The sequence below is a fragment of the Ranitomeya imitator genome, chromosome 1 (assembly GCF_032444005.1).
Source record: "Ranitomeya imitator isolate aRanImi1 chromosome 1, aRanImi1.pri, whole genome shotgun sequence".
Taxonomy (NCBI): Eukaryota; Metazoa; Chordata; class Amphibia; order Anura; family Dendrobatidae; genus Ranitomeya; species Ranitomeya imitator.
The window spans coordinates 10,737,711-10,758,908 of record NC_091282.1 but is presented as its reverse complement, the minus strand read 5'-3'; the positions used below and the strand labels follow the sequence as shown (position 1 = coordinate 10,758,908).

At 48.2% G+C, this 21,198-nt stretch overlaps 1 protein-coding gene across 1 annotated transcript in view; it reads left to right on the top strand.

Moving 5' to 3' along the window:
- Positions 1-463: 463 nt before the first annotated feature.
- LOC138657438 (zinc finger protein ZFP2-like) overlaps positions 464-21,198 on the top strand; it is a 36,482-nt gene continuing 15,747 nt past the window's right edge. Inside the window, exons 1-4 of the mRNA XM_069745230.1 lie at positions 464-675; positions 7,517-7,663; positions 7,966-8,145; positions 9,560-9,683. Coding sequence (XP_069601331.1) covers positions 7,574-7,663; positions 7,966-8,145; positions 9,560-9,683 — 394 coding nt within the window. The 5' untranslated portion in view covers positions 464-675; positions 7,517-7,573. The remainder of the gene's footprint in view (positions 676-7,516; positions 7,664-7,965; positions 8,146-9,559; positions 9,684-21,198) is intronic.

Below are 21,198 nucleotides of genomic sequence, written 5' to 3'. Positions count from 1 at the left end.
AATGTGTCACGAAAAAACAGTCTCAAAATCACTGCTATGTGTTGAAGCGTTCCAGAGTTATTACCACATAAAGTAACAGGTCAGATTCCAAAAATTTGGCTCCGTCACTAAGGGGTTAAAAGTCTTAATACTAAAAGGACATTTTAAGGACAACAGAGGAAGAAACATTTGGGAATTCCACACTGATAAAGATGTTCAATTCTTTAGCACTGGGGAGACACTACATGGACACAATTCACACCTCCACCAGACACACTCCAGATAATAAACAACACCTCGCCATCTGTAAGGAAATGCCGAATCTGATCTCCTTGACTTATCTTCAGGAGGCCTCACCCCTCCTACATCATGAACAAATGTCCTACTGTACTATCCCTTAACATTGTACCTGCCTGCCCCTGATCACATGACAGTGACGTCACCACAGGTCCTTCACCCCACATAGTACTCTACTGAGCTCCGCCCCTGATCACATGATAGTGACAACGCCGAAGGTCCTGCAGATCATCCACCACAACAAATTGTTCCTAAAAGAGCAAAAAATTCCTCTCCCAGATATCAACCAATAACCTCAGCAGAGGCCGAATGTACAGAGAGCGGGAGGCGGCTCAGTACTGAGCGTGTACCAGCACCTGAGTGACGGCAGCACCGAGGAGCGGAGCGACAGAGACTCCGGTACAGGATCCATCAGTCACTGACGTCTCATAGATGTGATCGGAGCCTTAGTTACAGGATCCATCGGTCGTGGTCGGTGACGTCTTGTAGATGTGATCGGAGCCTTAGTTACAGGATCCATCGGTCGTGGTCGGTGACGTCTTGTAGATGTGATCGGAGCCTTAGTTACAGGATCCATCGGTCGTGGTCGGTGACGTCTTGTAGATGTGATCGGAGTCTTAGTTACAGGATCCATCGGTCGTGGTCGGTGACGTCTTGTAGATGTGATCGGAGTCTTAGTTACAGGATCCATCGGTCGTGGTCGGTGACGTCTTGTAGATGTGATCGGAGTCTTAGTTACAGGATCCATCGGTCGTGGTCGGTGACGTCTTGTAGATGTGATCGGAGCCTTAGTTACAGGATCCATCGGTCGTGGTCGGTGATGTCTTGTAGATGTGATCGGAGCCTTAGTTACAGGATCCATCGGTCGTGGTCGGTGACGTCTTGTAGATGTGATCGGAGCTTTAGTTACAGGATCCATCGTTCGTGGTCGGTGACGTCTTGTAGATGTGATCGGAGCCTTAGTTACAGGATCCATCGGTCGTGGTCGGTGACGTCCTGTAGATGTGATCGGAGCCTTAGTTACAGGATCCATCGGTCGTGGTCGGTGACGTCTTGTAGATGTGATCGGAGCTTTAGTTACAGGATCCATCGTTCGTGGTCGGTGACGTCTTATAGATGTGATCGGAGCCTTAGTTACAGGATCCATCGGTCGTGGTCGGTGACGTCTTGTAGATGTGATCGGAGCTTTAGTTACAGGATCCATCGTTCGTGGTCGGTGACGTCTTGTAGATGTGATCGGAGTCTTAGTTACAGGATCCATCGGTCGTGGTCGGTGACGTCCTGTAGATGTGATCGGAGCCTTAGTTACAGGATCCATCGGTCGTGGTCGGTGACGTCTTGTAGATGTGATCAGGGCCTTAGTTACAGGATCCATCGGTCGTGGTCGGTGACGTCTTGTAGATGTGATCGGAGCCTTAGTTACAGGATCCATCGGTCGTGGTCGGTGACGTCCTGTAGATGTGATCGGAGCCTTAGTTACAGGATCCATCGGTCGTGGTTGGTGACGTCTTGTAGATGTGATCGGAGCCTTAGTTACAGGATCCATCGGTCGTGGTCGGTGACGTCTTGTAGATGTGATCGGAGCCTTAGTTACAGGATCCATCGGTCGTGGTCGGTGACGTCTTGTAGATGTGATCGGAGCCTTAGTTACAGGATCCATCGGTCGTGGTCGGTGACGTCTTGTAGATGTAATCGGAGCCTTAGTTACAGGATCCATCGGTCGTGGTCGGTGATATCTTCTAGATGTGATCGGGGCCTTAGTTACAGGATCCATCGGTCGTGGTCGGTGACGTCTTGTAGCTGTGATCGGAGCTTTAGTTATAGGATCCATCGGTCGTGGTCGGTGACGTCTTGTAGATGTGATCGGAGCTTTAGTTATAGGATCCATCAGTTGTGGTCGGTGACGTCTTGTAGATGTGATCAGAGCCTTAGTTACAGGATCCATCGGTCGTGGTCGGTGACGTCTTGTAGATGTGATCGGAGCTTTAGTTATAGGATCCATCGGTCGTGGTCGGTGACGTCTTGTAGATGTGATCGGAGCTTTAGTTACAGGATCCATCGGTCGTGGTCGGTGACGTCTTGTAGATGTGATCGGAGCCTTAGTTACAGGATCCATCGGTCGGGGTCGGTGACGTCTTGTAGATGTGATCGGAGCTTTAGTTATAGGATCCATCGGTCGTGGTCGGTGACGTCTTGTAGATGTGATCGGAGCTTTAGTTATAGGATCCATCAGTCGTGGTCAGTGATGTCTTGTAGATGTGATCAGAGCCTTAGTTACAGGATCCATCGGTCGTGGTCGGTGACGTCTTGTAGATGTGATCGGGGCCTTAGTTACAGGATCCATCGGTCGTGGTCGGTGACGTCTTGTAGATGTGATCGGTGCCTTAGTTACAGGATCCATCGGTCGTGGTCGGTGACGTCTTGTAGATGTGATCTGAGCTTTAGTTACAGGATCCATCGGTCGTGGTCGTTGACGTCTTGTAGATGTGATCGGAGCCTTAGTTACAGGATCCATCGGTCGTGGTCGGTGACGTCTTGTAGATGTGATCGGAGCCTTAGTTACAGGATCCATCGGTTGTGGTCGGTGACGTCTTGTAGATGTGATCGGAGTCTTAGTTACAGGATCCATCGCTCGTGGTAGGTGACGTCTTGTAGATGTGATCGGAGCCTTAGTTACAGGATCCATCGCTCGTGGTAGGTGACGTCTTGTAGATGTGATCGGAGCCTTAGTTACAGGATCCATCGGTCATGGTCGTTGACGTCTTGTAGATGTGATCGGAGTCTTAGTTACAGGATCCATCGGTCGTGGTCGGTGACGTCCTGTAGATGTGATCGGAGCCTTAGTTACAGGATCCATCGGTCGTGGTCGGTGACGTCTTGTAGATGTGATCAGGGCCTTAGTTACAGGATCCATCGGTCGTGGTCGGTGACGTCTTGTAGATGTGATCGGAGCCTTAGTTACAGGATCCATCGGTCGTGGTCGGTGACGTCCTGTAGATGTGATCGGAGCCTTAGTTACAGGATCCATCGGTCGTGGTCGGTGACGTCTTGTAGATGTGATCGGAGCCTTAGTTACAGGATCCATCGGTCGTGGTCGGTGACGTCTTGTAGATGTGATCGGAGCCTTAGTTACAGGATCCATCGGTCGTGGTCGGTGACGTCTTGTAGATGTGATCGGAGCCTTAGTTACAGGATCCATCGGTCGTGGTCGGTGACGTCTTGTAGATGTAATCGGAGCCTTAGTTACAGGATCCATCGGTCGTGGTCGGTGATATCTTCTAGATGTGATCGGGGCCTTAGTTAAAGGATCTATCGGTCGTGGTCGGTGATATCTTGTAGATGTGATCAGGGCCTTAGTTACAGGATCCATCGGTCGTGGTCGGTGACGTCTTGTAGATGTGATCGGAGCCTTAGTTACAGGATCCATCGGTCGTGGTCGGTGACGTCTTGTAGATGTGATCAGAGCATTAGTTACAGGATCCATCGGTCGTGGTCGGTGACGTCTTGTAGATGAGATCGGAGCCTTAGTTACAGGATCCATCGGTCATGAACGGTGACATCTTGTAGATGTTATCGGAGCCTTAGTTACAGGATCCATCGGTCGTGGTCGGTGACGTCTTGTAGATGTGATCGGGGCCTTAGTTACAGGATCCATCGGTCGTGGTCGGTGTCGTCTTGTAGATGTGATCGGAGCCTTAGATACAGGATCCATCGGTCGTGGTCGGTGACGTCTTGTAGATGTGATCGGGGCCTTAGTTTCAGGATCCATCGGTCGTGGTCGGTGTCGTCTTGTAGATGTGATCGGAGCCTTAGTTACAGGATCCATCAGTCGTGGTCGGTGACGTCTTGTAGATGTGATCGGGGCCTTAGTTACAGGATCCATCGGTCGTGGTCGGTGACGTCTTGTAGATGTGATCGGGGCCTTAGTTACAGGATCCATCGGTTGTGGTCAGTGACGTCTTGTAGATGTGATCGGAGCCTTAGTTACAGGATCCATCGGTCGTGGTCGGTGACGTCTTGTAGCTGTGATCGGAGCTTTAGTTATAGGATCCATCGGTCGTGGTCGGTGACGTCTTGTAGATGTGATCGGAGCTTTAGTTATAGGATCCATCAGTTGTGGTCGGTGACGTCTTGTAGATGTGATCAGAGCCTTAGTTACAGGATCCATCGGTCGTGGTCGGTGACGTCTTGTAGATGTGATCGGAGCTTTAGTTATAGGATCCATCGGTCGTGGTCGGTGACGTCTTGTAGATGTGATCGGAGCTTTAGTTACAGGATCCATCGGTCGTGGTCGGTGACGTCTTGTAGATGTGATCGGAGCCTTAGTTACAGGATCCATCGGTCGGGGTCGGTGACGTCTTGTAGATGTGATCGGAGCTTTAGTTATAGGATCCATCGGTCGTGGTCGGTGACGTCTTGTAGATGTGATCGGAGCTTTAGTTATAGGATCCATCAGTCGTGGTCAGTGATGTCTTGTAGATGTGATCAGAGCCTTAGTTACAGGATCCATCGGTCGTGGTCGGTGACGTCTTGTAGATGTGATAGGGGCCTTAGTTACAGGATCCATCGGTCGTGGTCGGTGACGTCTTGTAGATGTGATCGGTGCCTTAGTTACAGGATCCATCGGTCGTGGTCGGTGACGTCTTGTAGATGTGATCTGAGCTTTAGTTACAGGATCCATCGGTCGTGGTCGGTGACGTCTTGTAGATGTGATCGGAGCCTTAGTTACAGGATCCATCGGTCGTGGTCGGTGACGTCTTGTAGATGTGATCGGAGCCTTAGTTACAGGATCCATCGGTTGTGGTCGGTGACGTCTTGTAGATGTGATCGGAGTCTTAGTTACAGGATCCATCGCTCGTGGTAGGTGACGTCTTGTAGATGTGATCGGAGCCTTAGTTACAGGATCCATCGCTCGTGGTAGGTGACGTCTTGTAGATGTGATCGGAGCCTTAGTTACAGGATCCATCGGTCATGGTCGTTGACGTCTTGTAGATGTGATCAGAGCCTTAGTTACAGGATCCATCGGTCGTGGTCGGTGACGTCTTGTAGATGTGATCGGAGCTTTAGTTATAGGATCCATCGGTCGTGGTCGGTGACGTCTTGTAGATGTGATCGGAGCCTTAGTTACAGGATCCATCAGACGTGGTCGGTGACGTCTTGTAGATGTGATCGGAGCCTTAGTTACAGAATCCATCAGTCACTGACGTCTCATAGATGTGATCGGAGCCTTAGTTACAGGATCCATCGGTCGTGGTTGGTGACGTCTTGTAGATGTGATCGGAGCCTTAGTTACAGGATCCATCGGTCGTCGTCGGTGACGTCTTGTAGATGTGATCGGAGCCTTAGTTACAGGATCCATCGGTCGTGGTCGGTGATGTCTTGTAGATGTGATCGGAGCCTTAGTTACAGGACCCATCGGTCGTGGTCGGTGATGTCTTGTAGATGAGATCGGAGCCTTAGTTACAGGATCCATCGGTCGTGGTCGGTGAAGTCTTGTAGATGAGATCGGAGCCTTAGTTACAGGATCCATCGGTCGTGGTCGGTGACGTCTTGTAGATGTGATCGGAGCCTTAGTTACAGGACCCATCGGTCGTGGTCGGTGATGTCTTGTAGATGAGATCGGAGCCTTAGTTACAGGATCCATCGGTCGTGGTCGGTGATGTCTTGTAGATGTGATCGGAGCCTTAGTTACAGGATCCATCGGTCGTGGTCGGTGATGTCTTGTAGATGTGATCGGAGCCTTAGTTACAGGATCCATCGGTCGTGGTCGGTGACGTCTTGTAGATGTGATCGGAGCTTTAGTTATAGGATCCATCGGTCGTGGTCAGTGACGTCTTGTAGATGTGATCGGAGCCTTAGTTACAGGATCCATCAGTCACTGACGTCTCATAGATGTGATCGGAGCCTTAGTTACAGGATCCATCGGTCGGTGACATCTTGTAGATGTGATCGGAGCCTTATTTACAGGATCCTTCGGTCGTGGTCGGTGACATCTTGTAGATGTGATCGGAGCCTTAGTTACAGGATCTATCGGTCGGTGACGCCTTGTAGATGTGATCGGAGCTTTAGTTATAGGATCCATCGGTCGTGGTCGGTGACATCTTGTAGATGTGATCGGAGCCTTAGTTACAGGATCCATCGGTCGTGGTAGGTGACGTCTTGCAGATGTGATCGGAGCCTTAGTTACAGGATCCATCGGTCGTGGTCACTGACGTCTTGTAGATGTGATCGGAGCCTTAGTTACAGGATCCATCGGTCGGTGACGACTTGTAGATGTGATCGGAGCCTTAGTTACAGGATCCATCGGTCGTGGTCGGTGACATCTTGTATATGTGATCGGAGCCTTAGTTACAGGATTCATCGGTCGTCGTCGGTGACGTCTTGTAAATGTGATCGGAGCCTTAGTTACAGGATCCATCGGTCGTGGTCGGTGACGTCTTGTAGATGTGATCGGTGCCTTAGTTACAGGATCCATCGGTCGTGGTCGGTGACGTCTTGTAGATGTGATCGGAGCCTTAGTTACAGGATCCATCGGTCGTGGTCGGTGACGTCTTGTAGATGGGATCAGTGGTTTAGTTACAGGATCCATCGGTCGTGGTAGGTGACGTCTTGTAGATGTGATCGGAGCCTTAGTTACAGGATCCATCGGTCGTGGTCACTGACGTCTTGTAGATGTGATCGGAGCCTTAATTACAGGATCCATCGGTCGGTGACGACTTGTAGATGTGATCGGAGCCTTAGTTACAGGATCCATCGGTCGTGGTCGGTGACATCTTGTAAATGTGATCGGAGCCTTAGTTACAGGATCCATCGGTCGTGGTCGGTGACGTCTTGTAGATGTGATCGGAGCCTTAGTTACAGGATCCATCGGTCGTGGTCGGTGACGTCTTGTAGATGTGATCGGTGCCTTAGTTACAGGATCCATCGGTCGTGGTCGGTGACGTCTTGTAGATGTGATCGGAGCCTTAGTTACAGGATCCATCGGTCGTGGTCGGTGACGTCTTGTAGATGGGATCAGTGGTTTAGTTACATTGTCATATTCACATCAGAATGAGTGATAGAAATCCAGAAACCCGGGCAGCAGACTTCTTTTTTTTTTTGGTAACTTTATTAATCCAGAAGAATCAGCACGTTTTGTCCTCACAATGCCTTTATCAAGCCGTATAAATAGAGAGATTTGCATTCTGGATCTCACATTATTTTGTCTCCTATATTTTCCATCTTCTCCTTCATCATGAAGACGCCGGCAGGGCGGGATCCCTCCAGCTGATCCACTGCTCATCCCTCCTCCTCCTGAATGACCCCGAGGATGGACGAGGACAGGGATGAGACCACCAGAAGATTATTCCACTTCGCCCTGGAGATCATCTCCCTGCTGAGCGGAGAGGTAACTCCTCTACATTTCTATCAGCTTTATTGTGTTCTGTGACAAGTCCGACATCCAGAATCGAGAGAAGGATTCTTTACTGTAAGAGCAGTGATTGTGTGGAGCTCTCTGCCCGGAGGAGTTGTCATGGGGATTCCCTATAAGAGCTGTAGAGGGGCCGGGATGTCTGTCCGGAGGGGAATAATATTCCCGGTTATGGCCCCAGATTACTGGAGACGGTTATTGATCCCGGGATTTCTACTGATTGTCAGATCTGGAGTCGGGAAGGACTCTTCTCCCTAAGTGTCTCTCTCCATACACAGGATTACACCATAGTGAGGAAGACACCGGGGGACGGTGTGACTCCCATCATCCATCTCCAGGAGTCAGGAGGGCGGAGCCCGGGCCCCATCACAGAGCCTCCCCCGCACTCCCTGCTACATGAGAGGAACAAGAAGATCCTGGAGCTCAGCAACAAGATGATTGAGCTGCTGAGCGGAGAGGTGACTGCTGGGAGATTATACAGGACTGGAGGATTCTGGGTGATGAGCGGAGAGGTGACTGCTGGGACATTATACAGGACTGGAGAATTCTGGGTGATGAGCGGAGAGGTGACTGCTGGGACGTTATACAGCACTGGAGGATTCTGGGTGATGAGCGGAGAGGTGACTGCTGGGACATTATACAGGACTGGAGGATTCTGGGTGATGAGCGGAGAGGTGACTGCTGGGACATTATACTGCACTGGAGGATTCTGGGTGATGAGCGGAGAGGTGACTGCTGGAACATTATACAGGACTGAAGGATTCTGGGTGATGAGCGGAGAGGTGACTGCTGGGACATTATACAGGACTGGAGGATTCTGGGTGATGAGCGGAGAGGTGACTGCTGGGACATTATACAGCACTGGAGGATTCTGGGTGATGAGCGGAGAGGTGACTACTGGGACATTATACAGCACTGGAGGATTCTGGGTGATGAGCGGAGAGGTGACTGCTGGGACATTATACAGCACTGGAGGATTCTGGGTAATGAGCGGAGAGGTGACTGCTGGGACATTATACAGCACTGGAGGATTCTGGGTGATGAGCGGAGAGGTGACTGCTAGGACAGTATACAGCACTGGAGGATTCTGGGTGATGAGCGGAGAGGTGACTGCTGGGACATTATACAGGACTGGAGGATTCTGGGTGATGAGCGGAGAGGTGACTGCTGGGACATTATACAGCACTGGAGGATTCTGGGTGATGAGCGGAGAGGTGACTGCTGGGACATTATACAGCACTGGAGGATTCTGGGTGATGAGCGGAGAGGTGACTGCTGGGACATTATACAGGACTGGAGGATTCTGGGTGATGAGCGGAGAGGTGACTGCTGGGACATTATACAGCACTGGAGGATTCTGGGTGATGAGCGGAGAGGTGACTGCTGGGACATTATACAGCACTGGAGGATTCTGGGTGATGAGCGGAGAGGTGACTGCTGGGACATTATACAGCACTGGAGGATTCTGGGTGATGAGCGGAGAGGTGACTGCTGGGACATTATACAGCACTGGAGGATTCTGGGTGATGAGCGGAGAGGTGACTGCTGGGACATTATACAGCACTGGAGGATTCTGGGTGATGAGCGGAGAGGTGACTGCTGGGACATTATACAGGACTGGAGGATTCTGGGTGATGAGCGGAGAGGTGACTGCTGGGACATTATACAGCACTGGAGGATTCTGGGTGATGAGCGGAGAGGTGACTGCTGGGAGATTATACAGGACTGGAGGATTCTGGGTGATGAGCGGAGAGGTGACTGCTGGGACATTATACAGGACTGGAGGATTCTGGGTGATGAGCGGAGAGGGGACTGCTGGGACATTATACAGCACTGGAGGATTCTGGGTGATGACGGTGTGGCTGTTGTCAGGTTCCTATAAGGTGTCAGGACGTCGCTGTCTATCTCTCCATGGAGGAGTGGGAGTATCTAGAAGGACACCAGGATCGGTACCAGGATGTGATGATGGAGGAGCTCCGGCCTCTTACACCACGAGGTGAGAGGCTCCTTGTTGGCTCCGGTGGATGTGATGACGTCTCTCCGGCGTCATCCTATAATGTAGTTATATATGATTACGTTGCGGTGGTTTCAGGTAGTATACCTTCTCTATGTTGCTGTAATATTTTGGCCTTTACACAATGTTTCACCTTACATTAGCCCATAAGAGATCTAAAATGGCAAATAATAAGCAGAGTGGGCTTTTACCTTGGATGCTGGTGAGAAAGTCCTGATGATAAAGGTGCCTCCGTGTATGAGGTAGATGTCCTTCTGACACAATACAGAGTCCTGATGATAAAGGTGGTGATTGCATGCATGCGTTAAATAACCTGTGTAGTAGGTCTGAGTTGAATAAGTCACATGGATTAGTCTCTGATGGCTTGTGGATGCGAAGATTAGAAATCACTGTCCCGGCCAGTGACAGGCGCTTGGATACGGCGTCCAGCGGTACTGGTGAAGCACGTGTGTGCTCACAGGACCTGTGTGACGTCAGCAGTCACGTGACACTAAGCGGTCATGTGGTCAGGGCCGGCTCCAGGTTTTCGAGGGCCCCGGGCGAAAGAGTCTCAGTGGGCCCCCCCCCCCTTTAACACATACCCCGATTTATGATGCACAGATACGGCAGAGAAATGTATAGTACAATGCCAGATTTCACTTCTTACATGAGTGACAGCTATTGTAGATTCTGCAGTGTATATATACAGGAGGAAAGGTGCTGTGCAGTGTATATATACAGGAGGAAAGGTGCTGTGCAGTGTATATATACAGGAGGAAAGGTGCTGTGCAGTGTATATATACAGGAGAGGTGCTGTGCAGTGTATATATACAGGAGAGGTGCTTTTCTGTTTTGAGTTTTTCTATGAAACAAAGACTTTTCTACATAAACAACGTTGTTTGGTTTTGCGGCCCCGACAGACAGGGCATTAATGAGGGACCTGATGCTGAATCCTTTCCACAAATCCTAATGACCCAATTAGTGCCCCGTCATTAGAAGCTCATTAAACGCCTCCCTGTCCTGAGTAGTCATGTACAGGATGGGGGGATCCTGCAGCCCACCCCCTGACTGCTCCATACCATACACTGCCCTCTGTCGCTCTCACTATTATCCTGTGCATTTCTCTGTCATCGTTACCCCATGTTACACTTGTCACCCCCCACTACAGAGTAGCAGGGCAGCCAATGTCACCCCGTCCCGGACCCTAATGGCAGCAGGAAATGTCTGCTCCTCTATTGAGTTGGAACCTGATTTAATCAAGGAATAATGTGGATTTGTTGCCGGTGGCTGCAGGGGAAGGGTTAAGTGATGCCATGTCCTTGGTGGGAGCAGTGGCAGCTGCTGGGACCTGGACAGACACAACCAATGTTGCTGTGACTGCACAGTGTAATGTGGAGGAGAGAAGCTGAGACTCCGGAGCAGAAATCACCCACATGCCAGCACTGGGCAGAGTCCCTCCAGTCACCAGCCTGGGGCCACGGGGCCCCAACATACAGCCCACAGCTCAGATTTATCCATGGCAGCAGCTCCCCTTCCTCCTGGCATCTGGTTAACCCCATTTATGCGGGTCGGATTGTTATCTTTAAGGTTCAGCAATAGCCTTCATACAGATGGGAAGGGGTTAAGCTTCTTCCTACCCCACTGGTGCAGGTTTGGTGCAGCATGCATGTATTCTGGGTGAGCTGGGTGGCTGCAGGCTGCACCCCACCAGCTGCTCCTCCAGACATCACCCACATTTTTAGGCAGAAGAGACAGACAGCAGCAGACTGAGCCACAACTGCAACCACTGCTGGATACCATAGCACTCACTCAAGCACTGCTAGGACGGAGCTCCTCCGGAATCTGCCTGATAAACTTCAGCACTGTCTGCAGCCACCCAGGGGGGAGAGCAGAGAATGTGCTCTCTCCGCCCACAATGTCACACTGGCTGCCTTCTCTTAACCCCTATGTGTGCCTGCCTGGCTGCACTGACTGAGTGAGAAGATGCTTGTGTCAGAGCTGGCACATAGGGGTTAAGAGAACGCATCCAGCAGTGACTTTGTGGGGGGAGAGAGCATGTTATCTCCTGCTCTGCTCTCCCAGCTGTATCTATGACAGCATTAGTGGGCCCCCTCTCTCCCCAGGGCCCCCGGCATTTGCCCGCTGTGCCGGGTGCTGACGCCGGCCCTGCATGTGGTACATACTCTTAGTTACGATGGACAGATAGGACCAATTCCTACACGTCTCGGAAAATGGCATTTTCTTTCAGTCCTTAAGTCTGTCGTGGATTGTTACTCAGCAGAGTCAGGGTTAATTTATGGGTGATTTGCCAGCTAATCTGCTGTCGCTCGTCCATCCCTCAGAAGCGGTTCTGGCTCAATGACGTCGTCATTGGGTGTTTGGCTCCTCCTTCTTGACTGACACTTGTGTGACCTTCCTTGGACTCTGTACCGCAAGTCAGCAGGAGTGGACTGATGAGACTACTTGTCCCATTAGCCTACGTCTGCTGTCACTGATAACAGTGATGGCAGTAACCGCTGATCGGCGCCTGTGCTCACAGTAAAAAATAAAACAAAAAAACATGTAAAATAATTACATACATATTCAAACAAAAATTAAAAAACCATTATACTCACCTAACACCAAATCCCCGATGCCCTTGTCTCCTAGAAATAATGTAAAATAATAAACCACCATATACTGTTAGGTGCCGGGATTCTTCCTCTGCACAGGATGGATCCCAAGCCTTATCTTCTCCTGTAGTCTCCCATTCAGTCTCAACCGCAGTGGATGCTGCTCAGCAAGGACGTCAGTCTCAGCGTCTTGCTCAGACTCGGGCTGTGCACATTGTTACTGCTGCCTCTCCAGGTTCAGCTATGGCAACTAACAATAGACAGCAACGAGCAGCCATTCCTGAGACTAAGTCCAGGATTCGCTCTACTGAGCATGCTCGTGAGGTGGCGACCTCTCATTGATGGTTGGTCGTCAGCTGGTCAGGTCCTGTGTCGGCTCCGGATTGGCCCGCGAGCAAGGTCCTGCCTGATTGGCACAGTCTATAAGAAGATCTTTGAAGCGCCCATCGGTGCGCTAAGATCATGTGTATTTGCTGTGTGTCTAGGTGGGACAGTTACCACCCAGTATGCACGTGTGCCCCTATTAGCACCAGAGGTGTGTTTCTAGTCAGGCAATGTAGGGTGGGAGTTCCGAGTGTTAGAGTAGGTTCAATCACCAGTATAGTGGGGGAGTTTACGGTGCTTGCTCGCAGCTACATTCCGCCATTGTCCTCTAGCTGCAGTTTTTCCATCACCGCACGGTGGACCCCGGGTTGCTATCGCACCTTCCCATAATTTACATTTGTTGCGATCCGCAAAAACTAACATATACCCCCTGTCCTCCGTAGTCCACAAAATCCCAAGTGTCCCACGGTAACCTCATGTGTAGAACAGTCACAGCAGGAGATGTGACTGCTCTACCCAGCCGCCGGCGATACACTGACAGGAGGTAATCGCTCTCCCAGTGTAAAGTGCTGAGCTGCTGTGAGAGAGGTCACACGAGTTCATGATGAACTGTTGAATTTTCTCACGCAGCGGTGGTGCCATAAGTGAGATCATCGGAGCCAATCAGCTGATGAGCTGTGGTGACCTCTCTCATTCACAGCGGCTCAGTGCTATACACTGCAGGAGCGATTACCTCCTGTCAGTGTATCGACGGCTGTCTTTGAGAGTAGGATCGTTGTGGGACATTATGGATTATCTTCTTTACGGACAGGTGAGGAATATTGTGGTTTATTTTATTTTTGTTGCAGGAGACGTTGGCGTCAGTGGATTAGGCATCCGGTGAGTATGGTTTAATTTAGATTCAATAAAGGAGTGTCAGAGACAGTATTTCTGCTCCTACTCGGGCTTTTCTCTGTCTTAGGTACCTAAGAAGAATATGACAGCAAGACACACTGTTGTCTGTCTGAATGATCTCTGTTTATCATTGGATATGGTCATCTTTTATAGTACAAGATCAAAGGGAATTGAGGCATTACACAATAATTTGGCAGAAATATGAGTTATACAATTGGTTGTCAAACACATCCTGGGATGCAAAATAAATTACATGAGAGAATGTGGAGGAACTTTCCTTATGTCAGTGTGCCCTGGTCCAAAAGGTGAAGTTCTCAAGAGAAATTGGGCTGAATCCACAGGTTTTTTATGTGGTTATCCTATATCATCATTATATTTGGAAACCACAATGTGTCCTTGACAATTTCTGGGAATTGTAAGAAAAACCATCAGGCCATAAAAATGTCTGTGCATAGACAGATGATAACCACAACATAGGCCATTCTTGCGTAAGACTATTTTCTTGTACTTTTTTTCAGTTTAAGGAACAGAGCAGAAATTAACCATTTCCTTAACAGGAGTCTGTTTCATTATTTCAAATAAAGAACTTTATTCTGGGTGTTTGTGTTTTTTTAATATCACTATGGCGTTGTTATAGCTGTTTTCGCTCTGACCTAGTCAGATAGCTAGATCACCAGGGAGGCCAAATTGTGAAATTACGCCCTTAAATGACAAGCGCTTGGAGACAAAAAGACACCTCACACATATCCTGTGAGCAAGTCACTTTTATCTGATATATAAAAAGCCAAAGCAATGTTTTATACCATTTACACATAATGCATTTCAATGTAACTCATGTAGCCCCCATCATCACCCAGGGTCATACTGACCTTTAATCTCTCACGTACCAAATAACATGTTGTGACTGAATATGGAGAACATACATGATAAGAAGTGCAGTCTCCTTGAAGCGGAGACACTAACACTACTGCGTCAACAGATTCTAGTAATTCTAACACTTAAAAAGGCAAAAGGCACTTAAAGGCAAGGTAGCTAAAGGCAAACTATTAACCCTTCTATATCAATTTCCCCCTTTTGTGAATGGTATAACCTTTGCTACGGGGTCAGCTGATGTCCACCAAGGAGCTACTGTCTCATGGGTCTAGTACCCACAAGGGGACTTCCTACCTGCTTCACCCATCCACCCTCAGTGTGGACACACACCTCCCCCGTCAACAGTGGCTATACGGGGCCTATGATACACTACAGAAGGTTCAGCCTTAGGGTTTTTTTCTACACATACATTATTCCATAGCTTAGGTAATACATATATTAGCGCTTTTGCGGCTACATAAAACAATAAGCAAAGCAACAAAATTTGCATACAAGTCTGTATAATGCCAGAAATCCATCCTGCTAGGCCATTAAACCAATTTGCGGGATTTAAAAAGGAGAATGTGTTCCCCCACCAGGAGTCTCTGTTTACACTGTGTTGGTTTAACCATCAGTCTCTAAGGGTACCGTCACACTATACGATTTACCTACGATCACGACCAGCGATATGACCTGGCCGTGATCGTAGGTAAATCGTAGTGTGGTCGCTGGGGAGCTGTCACACAGACAGCTCTCCATCGACCAACGATGCCGAGGTCCCTGGGTAACCAGGGTAAACATCGGGTAACTAAGCGCAGGACCGCGCTTAGTTACCCGATGTTTACCCTGGTTACAAGCGTAAAACTAAAAAAAAACAAACAGCACATACTTACATTCTGGTGTCCGTCAGGTCCCTTGCAGTCTCTGCTTCCCGCACTGTGACTGCCGGCCGTAAAGTGAAAGTGAAAGCACAGCCGCTGTGCTCTGCTTTCACTTTACGGCCGGCAGTCACAGTGCGGGAAGCAGACGGCAAGGGACCTGACGGACACCAGAATGTAAGTATGTGCTGTTTGTTTTTTTTTAGTTTAACGCTTGTAACCAGGGTAAACATCGGGTAACTAAGCGCGGTCCTGCGCTTAGTTACCCGATGTTTACCCTGGTTACAAGCGAACGCATCGCTGGATCGCATCGCTAGATCGCTAGATCGGTGTCACACACACCGATCTAGCGATGACAGCGGGAGATCCAGCGATGAAAGAAAGTTCTAAACGATCTGCTACGACGTACGATTCTCAGCAGGATCCCTGATCGCTGCTGCGTGTCAGACACAGCGATATCGTAACGATATCGCTGGAACGTCACGAATCGTACCGTCGTAGCGATCGAAATGTTATAGTGTGACGGTACCCTTAGTTCACCTATTTTATCTATACTGGCCCTGATCTGGAGATTGCCAGCAGGGTCAATATAATTGCAACAGGAGGGACCAATTATTTGACACATTCCTCCTTCCTTTGCTGTCAGGTAATCTAGCACTATAGTATGTTGGTTAGTAACTATGATTAATTGTCTCTGTATTGTATTAGTTTCATTAAGAACCTCAAGAATCTGGAAAATCTGATCATCCAGATAGTCAGTAGCCTCCACTAATTTATCCCACATTTGTGTTATGAAGGGGTATATTAGTATACTACTGAATATTTTATTTGTTATTCCCATTTCTACTAAATGCGGTCTACCACTTGACCGGGGCTTATTGTCTGCAGCCCTTCTGTACAAGGTGTGAATTGGGACCACTGCTGTGTCTATTTTACTATGCGGAACTATGAAGGTGGCTGGTGTTAGTTTGGCAAGAGTGCAAACCCCTCTTATGTCTGGGCTCACCCACCTGTATGCACGATGTCCACATATCAAGAATACTCCTTCTGGGAGAACACAAACGTGACCAGGTGTCTGTATACATTGGTATAAACTCAAAAGTCCCAACATAGGTTTATGGGCACACCAAGTATTATTCATTTGTTTTCCGCTTATACCATATGTACATTTACCCCTTTCTTTCCTTAGTGTTTCACTCATAGCTGCTCCACAGCCTTTAACACCATCTTTGTACACTGTCTCATTAACTCGTGTTTGATCATGAGTGTATATACGGAAACAATCATTGTTCTTATCACAGGTATTTGCTCCAGCGTTTTGAAGACTGAACCATAGTCCATCGTTGGGAATGGGATCAGAACGAGGGAGTTCAGTCCTTTTCCTGGCGACCACATTTCCGACATCTGAATCATACTCCCGCCACCACATTTGAACCTTAGGCCTGGTTATATTAAACTGAAACCAGGGATTAGCGATCCACCCGATTATAGCCAATGAGGCAGATATATCACGGGGCACATCTTTTCCCCAAAACCGAGATTGAGTCCAAGTCTCATTGTGTATGCAGTGTGGAGTCAGTACTTGCCACGGCTCCAGAGGTAAGGCTAAGTATGGCATAGTCCTTGCAGATACTGGGCTGTGTGTGCAGATCCAACAGTCTTTTGGTTTCTGCCCTTCCATGTCCTTTATAAGCAGAGCATGATGTCGAATAAGCTTGTTGTCCCAGTCAGTGTTTAAAAGTTCATCCTGTGTCTTTGTAAAGTGCAGTAATCCTGTCACTGCCAGCAAGGTGATTAGAAGAACAGTCATTCTGCTGGTAACAGGACCTTCTTGCAGTGACTGGCGTGGATCCAGGTGGGCTTTCCCTCAAGTTTTACTGAAGTGGATGTGGTCAACTGGACTTGGAAAGGGCCGTCAAACCGTGGGTCAAGGCTCCTTCTCACATGCCTGCGTATAACCACCCAATCACCTGGATTCAGCTGATGCACATCTGCACTTTCATTAGGATCTGGAATGGATGAAAACACATGTTTATGCACCACATTAAGTCTTTCCTGCAGTGCCTGGACATAAGCTGTCATAGCACCGTGCTGCATTTGTAGCACCTGTGGGAAGTATAGACCAGTCTTTGGGGCACTACCAAACTGGACTTCAAAAGGAGACAAGCCTGTCTTTCTATTTGGAGTGTGTCTAACTGAAAAGAGTGCAAGAGACAAGCACTCTACCCAGCTCTTTCCTGTATCTGCCATGGCCTTTTGAATTTTCAGCTTAAGTGTCCCATTTAGTCTCTCCACTTTCCCACTACTTTGTGGTCTATATGGTGTATGAAATGCTTGCTGTACTCCCAGGGCCTGCATGACTTCCCTCATTATTTCTCCTGTGAAGTGTGTGCCCCTATCGCTCTCTATGGTTTCTGGGACACCATACCTGCAGATCAGTTCTTTCATCAGTTTGTCTGCAGTAGTTTTAGCATTTGCAGATTTTATCGGGTAGGCTTCCGGCCAACCAGAGAAGAGATCTACACATACTAGGACGTATTCATACACTCCTACCTTTGGTAACTGTATGTAGTCAATCTGCAGTCTCTGAAACGGGTAGAGAGGCCTGGGTGTCGCTTTCTTAGGGACTTTTACTGTTTTTCCAGGGTTGTGCTGTGCACAGATGAGGCATGATCATACGAGCTTTGTGGCTGCGTAACTGAAACCAGGAGCGATCCAGAAGGCATTTACTATGGCACACATGTGACTTTTGGATGCGTGAGTGGGGCCATGTGTTGCTTGCGCCATGATTGGGAACAGGGACCTTGGTAGACACAATTTATCCTTATTCTCCCATACTCCATTCGAGTTTAGCTCGGCTCCTGCTCTCCCCCATTGTTCTTTCTCTGAGGGGGAGGCTTGTTGTTGGAGGGTTTTCAGGACATCCAGGCTCAGTGTGGCTGGAATACTCTGACTCCCCACCACCATCCACTGCTCCCTAGGCCGCCTTGCTGCTACTTTAGCAGCCTCGTCCGCTCTTCTGTTGCCCTCTATCTCCACAGAGTTACCGTTCGTGTGTGCTTTTACCTTGACGATGCCAACCTGGACTGGTAACATCAATGCCTCCATCAATTGTTTCACCAGTTCTGCATTTTTAATGGGCTTACCGGCTGATGTAAGAAATGCTCTGCTTCTCCAGATAGGACCATAATCATGGGCTATTCCCCATGCGTAATTCGAATCTGTGTAAATATTAGCGACTTTACCTGCAGCAGCTCTACACGCCTCAGTGAGTGCCTTCAACTCTGCCTCCTGTGCCGACATGTGAGGAGGGAGTGGTTCAGCTCGGATTACCTCATGTGAGGATATTACTGCATATCCAGTGTAGAATCGCCCATCCTGGTGGTATCTGGAGCCATCTACAAAAAACTCAAAATCTGCATTAGGAACAGGTCTCTCATGAACATGTGCAAAACCCACTGTCTCCTGACTCATCAGTTCTATGTAGTCATGTTCATGTGTCATGTCAAAATACTCTTCCTCACTTGCTAAAATTGTCACCAATGGTAAATGCATTCATTGACGGTATGACCAAAGGGTTACGAGACGCAGTACAGACAGCCAGGCCTGAATGGAGAAATGTAGATCCAAAAGACCTTTTGAAGGTTGCTAAAGGAGTTGAACAAACCAGGACCGCAAAACGACCTGTCATGTATGCTGGAGCACAGGGAAAGCAGTGGAGACGCAGTAAAGGACCTAGGGATTTAGAAACAGTTAAGTGTTATAACTGTGGAGAGAGTGGGCACTACGCCAACCATTGTAGAAATCCTACAAAAGAAACTAAGCAGACCAATCCTCCACCCCCTTCATCTTCAGACTAGGAAACTGGCAACCCAGTGACAAGTGTGTGCCCTGTTCTTGTCCCCTCCGGACCTGGTCCTTCCTTAATGACCACCATAACAATGCCGGGAGGGAAGGAGGCAGAATTTTTGATTGACACTGGGGCAGCCGGGACTGTGGTGCACAAGGACTTGATAATGCCAGACTTGATTACTAACAAGACGGTGGAATGTGTGGGGGTGGAAGGACAAGTGACAGAAGCCCTAATGACTAAACAAATAAGACTAAAATTACGGGACAGCCAAGAGGTGCTTACAAAACTTATTGTTAGTGACAATACCCCTATGAACTTGCTGGGAGCAGATGTACTGAGCGCTATCCAGGCCACCATACAGTATTCCCCTGAAGGAATTACAGTCACAAGTCCCCTCTCAGAAAAGCACTTATGTAAGATTGCAGCAATGGTGTATATGACGAAAACAGTTACAAAAGTAACACCTGACACCAAAGTGTCTGAAGATGGGGAAATGAGTCAGATACCAGACACAGTTTGGCGCCCGAACAGGGACCGTGCAACCAGCCGACTCGGAATCCGTATGTGGGAGCAGCCTGGGAGATTGGACACGCAGAACACAGCTGCAGCAAGGTAAGAAAATTTATTCTTACACTGTTTTGCACTGCAATCTCTTTTGGATCTCTCCAGACCTCTGGGTAAAGGCTGTGAACACGGTTCAAAGAACCTACTACATCACCAGTGAGGTTTTGTGTTTTGTCTGTTTATGTCCGTATAAGAGTTGAATAATTGTTATCTGTAATATTTGTCAATATACCCATTGGTTGTGTATTTATGTAATACAGAGCTGGGATAGACTCTGTACAGTGCTGTTGTTTTGGTCATCTTGGATTGACAATACATTATATGAAGCTGTATTTTGTATTAGGGCCGTGGTTTTTAGTGTTTGGCCTTTAGTGTTTCAGAGTGTCAGTGGACACTGCTGCAGTTTTTATGTGGAGTTGTGTTAATTCCAAGGTGCAAAATAGGCAGGCTGTGTGAACTTTGTATGTATGTCTTATGAGAACCTCTGAAAGAGATGACAGGTGAGTGATTGAGTATAAGGGATAAATAAATAAATCCCTGATTAATGAGGGGTTCCGTTAGGTGTGGTCCTCTGTATGTGACAAAGGACATTATTCATCTCAATCTGAGCTGAATCAGGCGGAGTGACTGAGATAAGGGATTTTTAATTCTGTTTTGAAAAAAAAAAAATATATATAAATCCCTGAATGAGCACGTATGAATGAGGAAGGAGCACAAGAGGGACCATTCTGTCAAGATTGCAGAGGAGTTTTAATTGTAGTGAGTCAAGGGGCAGAGCCCTACAGAATTTGTTCATGGAATCCTAATATTGTTACCTTTCCAGTTCTTGTGCAAGACTCAGGACGGGTGCGTTACAGATTTTTTAATCTACATCTGAGATTGAATGAATTGAGTAATGATATAGCTCGTATTATATGTGGCATGACATTGAAAAGTTTCCTGGAAGAATTTGGCCTCCCTGGTGATCTAGCTATCTGACTAGGTCAGAGCGAAAACAGCTATAACAGTTTGGCGCCCCACGTTGGGCGCCAAACTGTTATAGTAGTTTTCGCTCTGACCTAGTCAGATAGCTAGATCACCAGGGAGGCCAAATTGTGAAATTACGCCCTTAAATGACAAGCGCTTGGAGACAAAAAGACACCTCACACATATCCTGTAAGCAAGTCACTTTTATCTGATATATAAAAAGCCAAAGCAATGTTTTATACCATTTACACATAATGCATTTCAATGTAACTCATGTAGCCCCCCCATCGTCACCCAGGGTCATACTGACCTTTAATCTTTCACGTACCAAATAACATGTTGTGACTAAATATGGAGAACATACATGATAAGAAGTGTAGTCTCCTTGAAGCGGAGACACTAAGACTACTGCGTCAACAGATTCTAGTAATTCTAACACTTAAAAAGGCAAAAGGCACTTAAAGGCAAGGTAGTTAAAAGCCAAAACTATTAACCCTTCTATATCAGCGTTAGTAATGGGGACAATATCCATGGCCCCTTTCTAAGCTATTAATATCAGCCCTCAGTGGTTAGCC